Source organism: Cetorhinus maximus, chromosome 2, assembly GCF_964194155.1.
Source record: "Cetorhinus maximus chromosome 2, sCetMax3.hap1.1, whole genome shotgun sequence".
NCBI lineage: Eukaryota > Metazoa > Chordata > Chondrichthyes > Lamniformes > Cetorhinidae > Cetorhinus > Cetorhinus maximus.
Window position 1 is genome coordinate 62,780,442 of NC_135880.1, and position 15,420 is coordinate 62,795,861.

General features: G+C 46.7%; 1 protein-coding gene across 9 annotated transcripts in view; it reads right to left on the reverse strand.

Moving 5' to 3' along the window:
• The window catches only part of mctp1a (multiple C2 domains, transmembrane 1a), a 576,914-nt gene that overhangs the window by 452,031 nt on the left and 109,463 nt on the right, over nt 1-15,420 (reverse strand). For all 9 annotated transcript variants that reach the window (XR_013579823.1, XM_078565337.1, XM_078565331.1 and 6 more), the window contains one exon: nt 1,434-1,513. Coding sequence is in view for 8 of the 9 variants with exons in the window: in XM_078565337.1 (XP_078421463.1) it covers nt 1,434-1,513 (80 nt within the window). In the remaining variant the exon portion in view is untranslated. The remainder of the gene's footprint in view (nt 1-1,433; nt 1,514-15,420) is intronic.

The window sequence follows — 15,420 nt, forward strand, 5'->3', positions numbered from 1 at the left end:
ATATTTAACTGACTTGCTTGAGTTTTTTGATGAGATAACAGAGAGGGTAACATGGTTGATGTGGTGTACATGGACTTCCAAAAGCCATTTGATAAATGGCTTTTGGATTCATGATTCATGAACAAAGTTAGGGCTCATGAAATAAACAGGACAGTAGCAACATGGATATGAAATTGGCTGCGTGATAGGAAACAGAGTTGTGAACAGTTGTTTTTCAGACTGGAGGAAGGCTTACAATGGAGTTCCCCAGGGATCGGTGTTAGGCCCCTGGTCTTCCCAATATACATTCATGACCTAGACTTGGGTGTGGAGGGCACCATTTCAAAATTTACAGACATCACAAAATTTGGAAGTATTGTGAACAGTGAGACAATAGTGTTAAACTTCAAAAGGATAGACAGGTTGGTGGATAGGGTGAAGTGGTAGATGAAATTTAATGCCGAGAAGGTAGGAAGAACGGGGTGATGCAATGTAGGATAAAGGGTACAATTCTAGAAGGAATTTAGGAGCAGAGGGACCTGGGAGTACACGAAAGCAAAATGTTGAAGGTTGCAAAGCAGGTTGAGAGAGTGGCTAATAAAGCATGCAGGATCCTGGGCAATATAAATTGAGACGTAAGAGTACAAAAGCAAAGAAGTTATGATAAACCTGTATAAAACACTGGTTTAGCCTCAACTGAAGTATTGCTTCCAGTTCTGGGGACCGCACTTTAGGAAAGATGTGAAGGCATTAGAGAGAGTGCAGAAAAGACACACGAATGGTTCCAGGGATGAGGAACTTCAATTATGGAGATAGATTGGAGAAATTGGATTGTTCGCCCTAAATATTGAGAGGAGATTTAATTGAGGTATATAAAATTATGAGGGGTTTGGACAGTGTAGATAGGGAAAAACTGTTTCCATTGATGAAAAGATCGAGACCAAAGGATGCCAATTTAAGATGATTAACAAAAGAAGCAACAGCGACATGATGAAAATCTTTTTTACACAGTTAGCGGTTATGTTCTGGAATGTACTGAGACTGTGGTGGAGGCAGATTTAATCATGGCCTTCAAAAGAGAATTGGATCATTATCTGAAGAGGAAAATGTGCAGGGCTTTGAGCAAAGTGCAGGAGGGTGACACTAGGTGTTGCAGAAAGCTAGTAGAGACACAACTGGCTGAATGGTCTCCTTCTGATTATAACAATTCTGATTATTCTGGTGGAAAAATGGATCTGATTTCCAGCGGAAAATGTTCTTTTGATGAGGAGGGAGCACATTCCCTAGACTCTTAATTCAGCTGGCACACCAACTGAATGAACCCTAGCAAAGAATGGTCTGCTTGATTGAATTATATCCATTTCAGTTTTCTCCCTTATACAGCATACTGATTAAACAATTAAACAGGATACAACATAAGTAAAATGATGATGATTAGCTTTAAAATCTGTTACCTGTTTAATTCCAATCTGGTTAGATCCAGATAAGCTGAACCCATGAAGTCATCTTGTAATGCAAAGTCATAATCATACACCTAGAGGAAAGAACTTGTAGTTAAAATTTGATGTAAAAATGAAGTTAGAAAAAAAATAAAACATATGACCTAGAGTTTCCTCTCAATTGCATTGTTTTTTTCAGTGCAATTTTCCTGATACCAGTGTGAATAGCGCAAGAGATTGCAGAATTTTAAGCGTAAATTACATTCAGTACAATTCAAGTGTCCGGGATCTTCTGCGCTCGTTTTAAATGAAACAGGCCCCGCCCATCAAACTGGCCTTGGCCCTAAGGTAAAGTTATCCTCGCTGGGAGTTTCTACTAATTGCATTTATTTGCAGGCCTTCAAGAAGGCTCCAAAAATTAAGCTGGGTCTTTTAGGAGCACAGGCACTAACAGATATGTTTTGAAAGGTTTTGAGTTTAAAAAAAAATTATGAAATCATTGACCTCTGTACCCCAGTATAACTAGAAAATAGCTTTGTATATTTTATAAAAGTCATTTTCACTATTTAAAGTTGGGTTATTCACAGCAGATGGATTAACACTGATGTAGAATGCTTATTTTTTTTTGATAAAGCTGTTTTCAGCTGTACTAATGAATACCTTAACAAGTTATCAATCCTAAATAACTCAAGGAATATTTTTTAAACCAACATTTTTATGCTGCGCTAGTTCAGGGCAGGCTTTGCATTCAGTAATGTGCAAATGAGCTTGAGCAGAAACTCTAGGTTAAAAACACGCTTCAAAAATGAGCAATTCCCAATTCCAAAACTCTACCCCTATTTAACCACTACCCCTCCCATTCATCAGAGCTTATCTTTTTGAAAAATTATTTTCGAGTTTTGTGTAATATTTTACAAATGTAAAGAAAGCAGTTCCACATTTTACAGCAACATCTGTCACTGTGACAAACATATAAGACTAAATAGTGTTTATTGGACAGAAGAGAAACATGAAGAAAGAAGGAACCATGACACAGCCTACAAATCAACTCAAACGGATCAGCCAAATATGAACGAGGACATTCCCAGGCAGAGGAATTAATCTCTTAATTCACAGCATAACTAATATATACAAGTCGATAAATTCGGGATTTCTTTCCTGCTCCAGCTGAAGGGATTCCTGACTGCAGATTCTGGGTATCAACGCTTTGGACGATAGGGCAGTCCGAGAGGCCGTTGAGCTCCTCCGTTGTCCAAACCATTTGCATGCAGAATCTGCATTCTGGAAGCTTCAATACTGCGCAGGGTGCAGAGACAGTTCCAGTAATCTGTCCACAGTAATCATTCTTTTCATTCAGGTGACTTTCAAATGGATATTCTCAGAAAAAGTAGGAATGGGATATGGCTTGCTAGCATTCCCCATTTCCCAAGAATAAATAAAAATGCATACCGGTATAAACTGGGAAAACCCAAGGGTTTTAGAGTCAGAGTTGGTAACTATATTGTATTATTGTTTTAATATTTAGTGTTTTCAACAGTTGCTTGGTAGTCCAGAACTTGAATATTGCTGAAAAGAGAGACGTGTTACCAAAGCTTTTCATTTTGCACTCTTCAGGACAAATGCAAGAATGCAAAATCTTAAACGACCTACAATGGAGAAAAGGGTGCTGATTGGTTGGCAAGTTGACTCTTATTAGCTGAGGCATTGCCATGGAGAAGGCAACAGGAAACTATAGGCTCCCCAAACTCCAGGGTAATTCAAAAAAGGCTCAAGGATTAAGACAATTTGTCTACCACAGAATCAAGCAACGACGTTTATGAATTTCAGCACCAGTACGAAGTTAGGTATGTGAGCCATATGTACCGTGCTCGGGAGCATGTCGGGCGCCAGGTCCAATGGCGACCCGACGGGCACTTTAAAACTGGCAGAGGCAGTTCCCTAAAGGCTGCCACAGGAGAATCTTTGGAGTCTGCCCATCCCCAGGAGTCCATTTCATTCGAACAACGACCTCACCAGCGGTTGGAGACGTCAGGAGGGTGGGCAAGTCAGGTGGTCACTAAGCCCCCCCCATTTCTCAGACAAGTGCCTCACGATCCTTGTGGAGGAGGTCGGTGTCAATACCCAGGGATGGCAGGAGTGGGTCACCACACCTGATCAAAAAAGCCTGGGAGGAGGTGGTAGCTGAGGTAATGGCCACAACGTTGTGCGGCGCACATAGGTACAGTGCCGCAAGAGGTTCAATGATCTGCTGCGCTCGGCCAGTGTGAGTACCGAGTTGGCATGGATCAGTGTGGAGAAGTGTTAGGACTGGCTGTCCACCTGTGGAGCTCAGGGGTGTTAGAGTCTGAGTGCCAAATGTGACTGACACTGGCGCCAGTCAAAGGGGTGAGTCCCGGCTGCTTAGCCTGAGTGCCTTGCGGGTCGAGGGCCACAACTCGGATGTGCCCTGTAAGATGTTCGGTGTCGGGGGGGGGGGTGGGGGGGGGTTGCCAGGCTGCAATGGCTCTACAGGTAAAGAGTGGACAAATCAACGCTCCTTTGTCATTTCAGGAGAAGAGAAACCATAACATCAATGAAAGAACTAAGACAGGTAGAGGCCCCCCAAACCTCCTCATTCTGATAAGGTACGGGATGGATGCCTCAGAACTAGAGTGCTGCTATCCACCTCAGTCAGCCGGCCGTGGAGAGGCAGAGGTTCCTGACGAAGGTGAGAGTGCAGTGCACAGAGGTGAGAGTTTCTCAATGTGCAAAAATTCTTGTGTAGTCTCACCATTAATGGGAGCCTCAAACTTGGAGTCCCCACTGATCATTGAAAGACGATGGCACCATGATGCAGATCTTCATTGTGTTAGCTGGGCGCCTGGCATGTACAGTCACAGTGTAATGACTTAAACTAATGACATGTCGTTGTTCTCCCCTAGAATTGCCAACTCGCCCCTGCACGCAGGACCCCGAAGAGCCACCCATGATGCCAGAGGACCATGGGGCTTTAGATGCACCTGCATCACACCCCTTAGCTGAACCAGGCACCAGCACAGATACTAGCACCCGGTGGGCATTAGATTGTCGGCTAGAATGTCGGTGCTTAGCGGTGAGGGCACTTCACATTCGCTTGAGGAGCAGGCAGAGACAGTAAGTGCCCAGGGTGCCGGAGAACTGCTAGAGACCAGGACAATGCTGAATCGAAGGCAGATGATGAGCCTCTGGAGTCATCCATTAGGTAGCAGATGCTGGATGTTCAACGGGATGTGTGGGAGGATCTGGCGGAGATCTATGAGGGTCTGCGTGCCATGGTCTCTGTTGTGGAGGAGTCCATGTGGAGCATGAGCACTGTGTTGATCATCATGGTTGAGCTCACTGCATCCTCCATTGAGAGAATGGCGACTCTCATGGAGAGGCAACTCCAGGGGCAGAATCAGGGGTACCTGGGGTTGCGCTCGGACCTGCAAGCCCTCACGAAGGCAATGACCTTAGGAGGTCAGTGCTAGTTTGGGAGATGGATGAGGCACCCAGTATCCCAGCTAGATGCCTGTCCATCAGTGATGAGCAGGAAGGTCCAGAGAATCCTCATGTTGGTGCACGAGCTGTTGTCATCTCTGTAGGCTCTTCTCAGGGTGCTCTGGATGAAGGCAGCAGCCATTCCACCCCTCTGCCAGTGACTGTGGCATCTGATGAGGCTGCAATGACTGGGCGAGGCCAGCCACGGCAGTGGCCGCTCCCTCCCAGGTGGGGCCAGCACAGGCTCCACTGGCCAGAGGACGACCGCCAAGGTCATCAAGGTCAACAGGACAGCACAGTCACCAGGCTGCCTCCAGTGTCACTGCCAGTGAGGGGGGCGGCGTTGGCAACAAGATGCAGCACTCGAAAACGTAAGTTTAAGGCACAGTGAGTGCAAGAGGGATTATTCACGGGTGATCTTCTGTTCTGCCATGTTTTGTTAATGTGTTTACTGGTGTGACCATTAGCACCATATATTACGTTCATTTGATGTGAATGCCAACATGATATAAATTCTGCTTTTGTCTTAATGGCCTGAGTATGCTTCACTTGTTTTGTAGGTGCAGGGCATGCCAGTATCTCATGCTGGAAGTGAGTGGCTCTAAACTTTACTGCACAGGCATTGAGTGGACTTTGGGTTCAAAGGAAAGGGTCATTTTTCAAACATCTGGGATGGAGGCAGCGCTGGCATGAGGTGGAAGCAGATCTTTGGTAGCCTAGCTGAAGGAGCATTGGATCAAAGTGTCCCTGGTGTCTCTGCCTCCCTGAAGGATCCAGAGGTCTGCTTCCACGTCCTCATCTATCTCCTCACCGTGCTCCTCTTTTGACTCACCACTGGGTTCATCCTCTGTGGCCTGTGGAACTGCCTCAAGATCCTCTTCCTCCAGTGGGTACCTGCTTGCCAGAGCCAGATTGTGGAGAGCACGGCATTTAATCACTATCAGTGAGACCCGCTCTGGGGGGTATTGTAGTGCACCCCCTGAACGGTCCAAGCATCAGAAGTGTATCTTCAGAAGACCTATGGTCCTCTCTACCATCGCCCTTGTGGAGGTATGATTCCTATTATAACGCTGCTCTGCCTTTGTTCTTGGATGATGAAGAGGCATCATAAGTCACCTTTTCAACTAATAGCCCTTGTCACCCAGCAGCCATCCATCCAGTCAGGCTGGAGCAGTGAATAGTCTTGGCACCTGTGAGTGTCTGAGGATGTAGGCGTCATGGGAGCTGCCAGGGTACCTTGCACAGAGTTGCAGAATCTGCATCTTGTGGTCACAAACTATCTGGACGTTCATCGAGTGGAATCCCTTCCTGTTGACAAAGGCACCTGGCTGACCCGCTGGCACCTTGATGGCTACACATGTGCAGTCGATTGCACCATGGATGCGAGGAACCCAGCAATCACTGCAAACCCTCTGGCTCGCTCAGCCTGGCTGGCTTTATCCACATGGAAATGAGTAAATGTCATTACCTGCCGGAACAGAGCTTCTGTCAACAGCTTGGTGCAACTGTGGACAGCTGATTGGGACACTCCACAAAGATCCTCCACTCACCCCTGGAAAGAGCTGGAGGCATAGAAGTTGAGGACCACTGTGACCTTCAGAGTCACTGGCATGGGGTGTTGGAGGCGATCTCAGGCCCAATCATCTGACATATGGAGATCACAGTCTTCCTGGAGAGGCTGAGCCTCCTTTGGCATTGCACCCTGGACATGTTAAGGTAGCTGCATCACTGCCTGTAAACCCTGGCAGCAGAATAGTGGCATCTTCTGCAGCCCCTTCCGCCTTGGACTAACTGCTGGCCCTGCACCCCTTGTGCCTGTGCCTCTCCTCCCACAAGTCACTCCCCTGGAAGCTGCATATGAACACCTGGCCTCCTCTCCCTTCTGCTCCTCTCTTGCTCCTAAGAGGAGGTGCTACTAGTGGAGAGCACAATCCCCATTACCAGGGTAACAGAAGGCTGTCTGGTGCCTGAAAGGGTCCACATGGTCAAAATCCTCCAGGGGCCTTGGAGACACCAGTGAGTCCTGAAATGAAGCCTAGAAATGCTAAGACTGAAGCTCCAAACAGAGATGAAGCTGTCAAGTTCAAATAAGCAACCAGCAGCAAACTATCTCCTAAACTGCTCACTATTCACAATGGTGGTGCTCCAGACCCTTTTTATCCTGCCTTTGGATGAGATTTCGTTAAAAGTGGGCTGCCCGCTTTGCCCGTGCGATGAGCGCAAAATCGCGTGGGCAACATAAAATTGGGATCAATTGCCTTTTTAATGGCCTTAAGTGGCCCTTTAATTGTTGGAGGGCATGGCTCCGACACCTGCACGCACCTGCCAACCTGAAGATTGCTCGCGTGTGGGATGACATCAGGACACTCGCCCGATGTCACCGTGCATTATTTCACGTCCTTTCAGGTCAGGAACATGATGCTTGTGAGACATAAAATTCTGGCCAATGGCTCCTTGGTTTCCTGTTGCTGCTTTGAGCTACATTTTGAAATATAGGCCCCATTTTAGCCTACCTACAATCGACTAGTGCATCCCCAGTATCCAGTGGTTCCTTGCTAAGGGATGGCAATGGCTATCTCAGAAATCCCTCTGGCAAGGGGGACAGTGCTGGCAGGATCCCTAATTAATTATTGTTTTTACATGTTACTGATAGGGAACTCTTTATACAGAGAGTTTCCCATCTGAAATTAGTTGAAGTTAAAATCTTTATTTCAAAGTATGCTGGTCTACGCAGGCTCTTAATAACACACAAAACCATCAGGCCCATAAACAAAGCTGATAACTACTCACCAGCCATAGCTGAGGGTGTAACTGATTTGGAATTCTCAGAGAGGTCCTGCTGTTTAACAGTCAGAGGTTTAAATTAAAGTGGATTCTAAGGTTTATGACACCTTAACCAAAACATGAACTAATTGGTGATTGGCCAGTTCTCTGCCCATCACTGTCTTCAGCCAATGCCAGTGTGTTTGGTCTATTATTGACTGTATAAAAGATGCTGCTTGACCAGGAATTAACTGACTTACAGTTGAAGATCTCAGTATTCTTAATACATTTCCAGTTCTGCCATAGGGGGATACTGTGAATTGTAATCACATACAAAGACCACGCTTAAGAAGTTGTTTCCAGTGGCAGGAGGGCCATCAACAAGTGGACATCGAATGCAGGTAATTGGCAAAACAGCCAGAGATAAGATGCAGAGACATGTTTTTACACAGTGAGTTGTTACAATCTGGAATGCACTGTCTGAAAGGGTGGTGGAAACAAATTCAATAATATTCAAAAGGAAGTTGGATAAATACTTAAAGGAAAAAGAAATCGAAGGGCTATGGCGTAAGAGCATGGAAGTGGGACTAACTGAATAGTTCTTTCACAGGTGTGATGGGCTGAATGGCCTCATTCTGCACTTACTCATCATTCATTCCATGATTTTATAAGTATGGATCAAAGACGGAACCTTCCCGACATAGAAAATAATTGAGCTTCGGGGGCACTTCCGTATCCCAGCCCTGCTGTTAACTGCCATCCATACAGCATCATGATCTTATAGATAGCAATCGATTAATACGCCATCTCTATATTCACTGTTCAATCAAGGATAGTGGCCGGGTTCACAAAATAGGAGGCCCAATCAGAGGGCTTACAATACTGGATGGACTGCAGCAGTACCAGGAGAGGTGGGTGCTGCTGAGGCGGGTAGGTGAGTGTATGAACCTCAAAATGAAGCAACTCTTGGATGTATGCTTAAATTTTACAGGTAAGAAAGGCCCACAGCTCTTAGGGCCATCTGTGTGGAGGGAGAACCCTACGCAGGAATGGTTAGAGCCAAGGCTGTGGCTTTTCATTCTTGTAGCTCATTCATTGGGCCAGTAAGAGCCCTCTGGCCTGCTGCTGGGAGGTCGCCTTTAAGTTGCCGTCAGCCTCCTGTCTGACACTGCGGAAATACTATCAGCATCTGCAAATTGCCTCTAATTTGGACCTTAATTGCCCCCCTACTGCTGCTGGGCAGGTAGCCTGTGTCCTTTGAGGCCACCTCCAGCAAAAGGACCTGGAGATGGGAATGCCTTGGGGAGCCAACCTGATGCAGAACTTTCAAAATTTCCCCATACCCCCACCTACAAAGCTGTCCCTGTGGGGCTGGTAAGGTTCCCACCCAACAACTGTTTATTAGGACAGCAAAACAGTTAATTATACTCCTACAGGTTAAATTTGGATTTTAGTTCAAGTAATCTCATGATGGTGAGAAAGGAGTGAAAACTGGAAGAGAAGAGAGAGAGAAAGGTGTGCTTTTGAGCATTTGTTCAAGCAGTCTAATTGTATTTGATCATTTTGTACAACAAAACTTATAAATGCTTCAAATCAAATTTAAAGGTCATTCACAACTTATAAAATTTGGAAATTCCTGACAGAATTACGTGCCTTGATACTGAAAGCAAAAATTACAGATTCTTCCAGTTTTAATTACCTTTAAGTCTTTATTTAGATAGAATCTAATTTTCAAGGTAGGCTCAAGTAAAACGATAATGAATGATATAACTGACAGGATGATTTAGGTATGGATTAATGCAATAGAGACTACTGTGATCCTAGAATAGATCCCTAAATAAATGTTGGCAAATCTACTTAGGGATTGATATTGTTTTGTTTAAAGTAGACGAAGTTTGAGATTCAAGACACTTGTTCAGTGAGTAAAGCCACAAGATTCCACAGGTTTTGAACAAACAAAAATAAACTTTACTGTACAAGGTCAGAAAGATAAAACAATTTATAATATCTACCTTATACTCTAACATTTTGGGTTAATATGGGGTACATGTGAATTAACAAGCAAACTGTGGTTGAACACACCACACTACACCATAAATGGCAGATGCGACAATCCACCTAGAGGCCAGTAAACGCTATGAGTCAACCTATCTCATTGAAACTCCATTTCTCTCACGACGGGTTCAAATCTTCACCTTTGAAGATCTAGCCTGGGAATTCTCTCCAAAAGTCACCCCAACTTGGACAGCATCAAAGACGGCCCACTTCGTAGGGTTTCATTTTTATCTCCCAAGATTCTGTTCCCCTGAATTGCAGAGTATGCTCTCAAGCACAAACTCACAAGCACAGGGTCAGTTCTTTGGCCGTTCCAAGCAGAACACTCCTGCTCTGAATGGATACCTTTGCCTCAATGGCCCACAGCAGGGAGTCACCAACCCTCTGTTGCCTTCTTGGAGCTTTAGGGCTTCTCCTGAGCCCTCTTCCATTACCAAGGCTTCCCCTGAGCTCTCTTCGATTACCAGGGCTTCTCCTGAGCCCTCTAACTGCAGTCCTTTTCCTACTTTTTAACTTAACCAGGACCATTTCCTGTCTCTGTCCCCTGTTTGGGACTCTTCTTTTGGGACTGCTCCCTGTCTTCTCTCCGTCTCTTGCCTGGGGCACTTGCCAGCAATGGCACTCTGCTCCTGGTCACCTGACCTGGGTTTTTGCGCCGTTTTCCACCTCTGTGCAGGTACACTGGGCCCATCCTTGGCCCAAAGAACTTTAAGTTGCGTATTTGTACAGGTGCAGCCAGCTCCCAGTCTGTGCATGCACAGAAACTCTTAGATCTGTCAGGATTAGGAGTTCCCAACCTCTGCTCTCATCCCCAGGGTAAGTTGGACTTCATAACAAGACATGGCCCTATTGCCCAGGATGTTCCTCAGATCCTATATTATATTGATAAAGAATTGGTCAAGTATTTATGTTGCACAATAATATATTTGAAGACAAATAAATGCTCAGTAAAGCTAACCCTCAAATTACCATCTCCTGCAAGTGATGGATTATTAAAACTACCAAAGGCAATGTCAGACTTCCTTTTTTTGTCACCAACCACATTCTAAGGTTTCCTTCCTTGCGATGGGCAGCTCATAATGGCCTGCTCTAAATAAATTAGTTCCATCTATTGCTGGAAAATCTTTAGGCAAATTTTGAGAAACTACAGGTTTTAACTTCTCAAAAGTGACAAATTAAGTGTAGCTTACAAATGTTTGTGCTTGTGTGTCTATATATTGCTGTACATTATTTGAAAAGTTATGTTCATAACTCATAAAGTAGGCCTGAAAAACATCACTTTGGATGTTGTAATGCTGAAATATGCAGCACAGTTTCATTTGCTGACAAAGTGCTGCTGCCAACACACCCCACCTTTGTATGAACTACTCACTTCTAACATCAATTTTTCCAAACACTTTCCTTGCCAATTTTCTCTCCCCCCTTTCTCCACTCCAATTTCTCAGCAATAACCTGCTCACTGACACTCAGTTTGGGTTCTGCCAGGATCACTCAGCTCCTGAACTCATTACAGCCTTTGTCCAAATACGCGCTGGTTAGGCCACAGCTAGAGTATTGCATGCAGTTCTGGAATCCGCATTATATGAAGGACGTGATTGCACTAGAGAGAGCGCAGAGGAGATTTACCAGCATGTTGCCTGGGCTGGAGAGTTTTAGTTATAAGGAGAGATTGGACAGACTGGGGTTATTTTCCCTGGAGCAGAGGAGATTGAGGGGGACATGATTGAGGTGTATAAAATTATGAGGGGCATAGATAGGATGGACAGGAAGGAACTTATTCCCTTGGTGGAGGGATCAATAACCAGGGGGCATAGATTTAAGGTAAGGGGCAGGAGGTTTAGAGGGGATGTGAGGAGGAATTTTTTCACCCAGAGGGTGGTGGGAATCTGGAACTCACTGTCTGAAAGGGTGGTAGAGGCAGATACCCTCATAACATTTAAGAAGTATTTGGATATGCACTTGCGATGCCATGGCATAGAGGGCGATGGGCCTAGTGCTGGAAAATGGGATTAGAATAGTTAGGTACTTGTTTGACTGGCACAGACTCAATGGGCCGAAGGGCCTTTTTCTGTGCTGTAGACCTCTATGACTCTATGTGCATGTGGGTGAATGGATGAATGTTAGTGAATGGCTGAATAGGATGGGTGGGTAGGTAGGGTAGCAGGTGGGTTGTGTGGCAGTTGGGTAGGGTGGCAAGTGTATAGGGTGTTAGGGTGGCAAGTAGGAAAGGTGACAGATGGGTAGGGTGGCAGGTAGCTGAGGTGGTTGGGGGTTGTCAATGTGTGTGATTGGGTGATCAGTTCTGTAGATATCCAGGAGTTAGACTACAAAATTTCTGTTGGACATTTCCTGGGTAACTATTCAGGTAAGTAAATCAGAACTGTTCGAAGATTCCGACTCTAACTCAGTGTTGGAGACATTCACATAGGGTCTCAGGGAGCAGGGTAACTGCCCGTCAGAAGTTGAAACCTCCTAGGATATTCCCACGGATGTCAGTGCGTCAGGACTTCCGGAGGGTCCCGACGCGCATCTTGGGTCATATGTCCAGTCTCTGACAATCCTGTAGGTTAATAAGGAATTATAGAATCAGAAAATGCCATGAAGCGCGGCACGATTTTTTTAGTCAATGTAAGATTCCTATGTATGGGGACAGTGGAAAGAAAATGTCAAGCTGCTGTAAAAGCCTGTGACAGGGAAGAACTCTGACTATTAGGAGCTTGATAAACAGCCTTGGTTCAAACATGGACAAAAGAGCTGAACTCCTGAGGTGAGGTGAGAGTGACTGCCCTTGACACCCAGGCAGCATTTGACCGAATGTGGAAATCAAGGAGCCCGAGCAAAACTGGAGCCAATGGGAATCGAGGGAAAACTCTCCACTGGTTGGAGTGATACTTAGCACAAAGGAAGATGGTTGTGGTTGTTGGAGGTCAGTCAATCAGCTCCAGGACATCACTGCAGGAGTTCCTCAGGGTAGTGTCCTTGGCCTAACCATCTTCAGCTGCTTCACCAATGACCTTCCTTCCATCATAAGGTCAGAAGTGGGGATGTTTGCTGATGATTGCAAAACGTTCAGCACCATTTGCGACTCCTCAAAGCACCTTTTAGACACCGTGGAGGCCGGCCGTGATGTCCTCTACCTCCCCACTCTGGCCGCAGGAGGGGCAACAATATCACTAATCCAGCACAGGAGGCAGTGGCAGCGATGGTCAGTACCAATATCCTACAAAAGAGGACAGGGACCCAGTGCCAAAAAAGGATGAATGATCACCTCCGTTCCGCCAGGTTAAGTCACTCTTCTCATCACTCTCAACTCACACACTCTCAAACCCATCACACATCCACAGGGATCCCACTCATTGCCAGTTTAAGGGACGTTACCATTCACTCTCTCACACACACCTTCATTGTCCTCATCCTGTGCATGGGGCCACTCACCATCCACACATACCAAGCATACTTATCATGTGGCCTGGCAGATGTCCTGCTTACACTCTCTCCATCTCTATTCATGCAGGACATGCTGGCACGCAAAAACAGGGAGAGGTCACAGATTGGTGGACGAATGCCTGAAATCAAGTTCCCCACGGACTTTGAAAACAGCCATCCAGCTGGCCAGCAAGGATCTAGACCATTCCTGTACTGACAGTGAGGCCGGCGGTGCTCTACCAAGTCAGGATCCAGCACTGCAACGTCCATCAGACAACCATGCCATGAGTGATGTGTCCTGCTCCACAGTCACCTGCCAGGCACTAATTATCTCTCCTTGCTTTCGCAGGCAGAAGTGGAAAACAGCCAATGCAGTCCATGACCCAGGCCCTCCAATCAAGCCCCAAAGAAACCTCTGAAGAGGAATCTGAAGGCACCATCATTAAAGATCTGTCACAGTGCTCACCCACACCCTCCCCCAGTGCAGAGACCCACACCTTGGTGGGACCTAGCTTTCGAGCAGCCTTGGGATCACAATCTGGTGAGCACATCGTATTGTTTGATACACAGCAGGCGGCAGCAGGGTCTTCCCAGGTTTGCGGCACTCGGAGGATTGCTGGAGGCCAGAAACCTGTTGAGTCTGAGTCAGATAACGAGCCTCTGGACTTGGTCATGCCTCAGTTACTGGAGCTGCAAAGGCAAGCTTGGGAACACCAAGAAGGAATGTCTGTTGCACTCCTTAGATTGCAAGGCACGATGGAGGAGTCCATCTGCCTTCAGTCTGATGTGATAGCGCCAGCATGCCAATGCACCAGGTTTAACACTGGTAGGATGGTGGCTGCCATGGAGACCTTGGTCCATGACATCGGTCATGCACTGCCACGTGGTTGAACTCCAACTCTGATGCCATAGTTGACCTCCAACAGTGTACACAAGAGGGGCGCGGGGCAGCTCGATCTCACTCCAGATTCCGCTTCTTGTCAAGGAGTTAGCCAGGTGCCCTCAGGCACCCATAGGGAGAAGGATCAGCATGTGCACACCTCACAGCCATCCACCCAGGTGACTCCGGGAGTGCCCGGCCCATCCGAATCCCACTTCCTGTGCTCTAGTAGCTCCAGCTCCACAGGCCAAGGGTGCAACTGCCACACAGCAGGATCACGAAAACAGGCCAGGGCCCTCCAGGTCTCGGCCTTTCGGAGGACGCCCGTCATGGTCATCACAGACAGGGCGTAGCAGTCAGCAGGCTGCCTCCACCTCCGCTGTGGATGGCGGGGGAGCACCAAGATGTAGTGGCAGGGTTAGGAAGGTTAAGAAGATGTAGTTGCACAGTCTGAGCATGAATGTTAATCACTTGTACATAATGTTCACTACTGTAAGTAAACTCCCAAGAATGTCTCCCTGCCTATGGTTCCTTGTTCTGATGAGCAGTGTTCGTATCACTCAGATGTGAAACCTTGGTTCCTGCACAAGATAAAGGCAGGTGTCTCAGTCCAAGGCCTCTTCCCTGTGCTTTGTACAGCCTGCAGACCAAAGTGGCGGTTTGGCTTCACACTCCCTGGACACTTTCCTGATGCCTGCACCTTGATAATGCTTGTCATTGCTGCCAGAATGTTGTGGGCAGGTGTCACAGAGTTCCGTCATTCTCTCTGTGCTCTTAGCACCTTTAAGGTGGGACTGGCCCCCCCATCTTGTCAGTATCTGTGACCGGTGACGCTGTGCTCCTGAAGCGGTCAAGTGTTGAAGGCTGACAAAGGGTCAGGTGTATTTAAAGGTTCACTGCGGCATCTCCATGATGTGACCTGATCACAGAGCGCAAGCGAGCTGCCTTCAGCAGGAGTCAGGCATTAACAGAGGCTATGTGAGGATCTATGGAGTGTCCTCAATACATATTGTCATCATCCTCCTGGAATCGAGCAAATATTAGGGCCTCCGCTATGTCTCCATGATCGAAACCTTATCACAGAGGGTATGTGTGCTGCAATCAGCCAGGCAAGAGTCAAACATTCACAGATACAATTTGAGGATCTATAGTGTCTCCTCACTGCATGTCATCATCATCCTCTGCAAATCTAGCAGCTAAGAGTCTCCCGAGTGTGCCTGCCTTGTCTGACCAGTACGATGGCCTCATCACTGTCATCATCACCTTTGTGGCCCTCCCTCACCCTCATCCCCATCGACATCCTCCTCATCGGAGGTGACATCCTGCTCCTCCACCCCCTCTTCAGCCAAATCCTCTCCCCTTTGCAGCACCAGGTTGTAA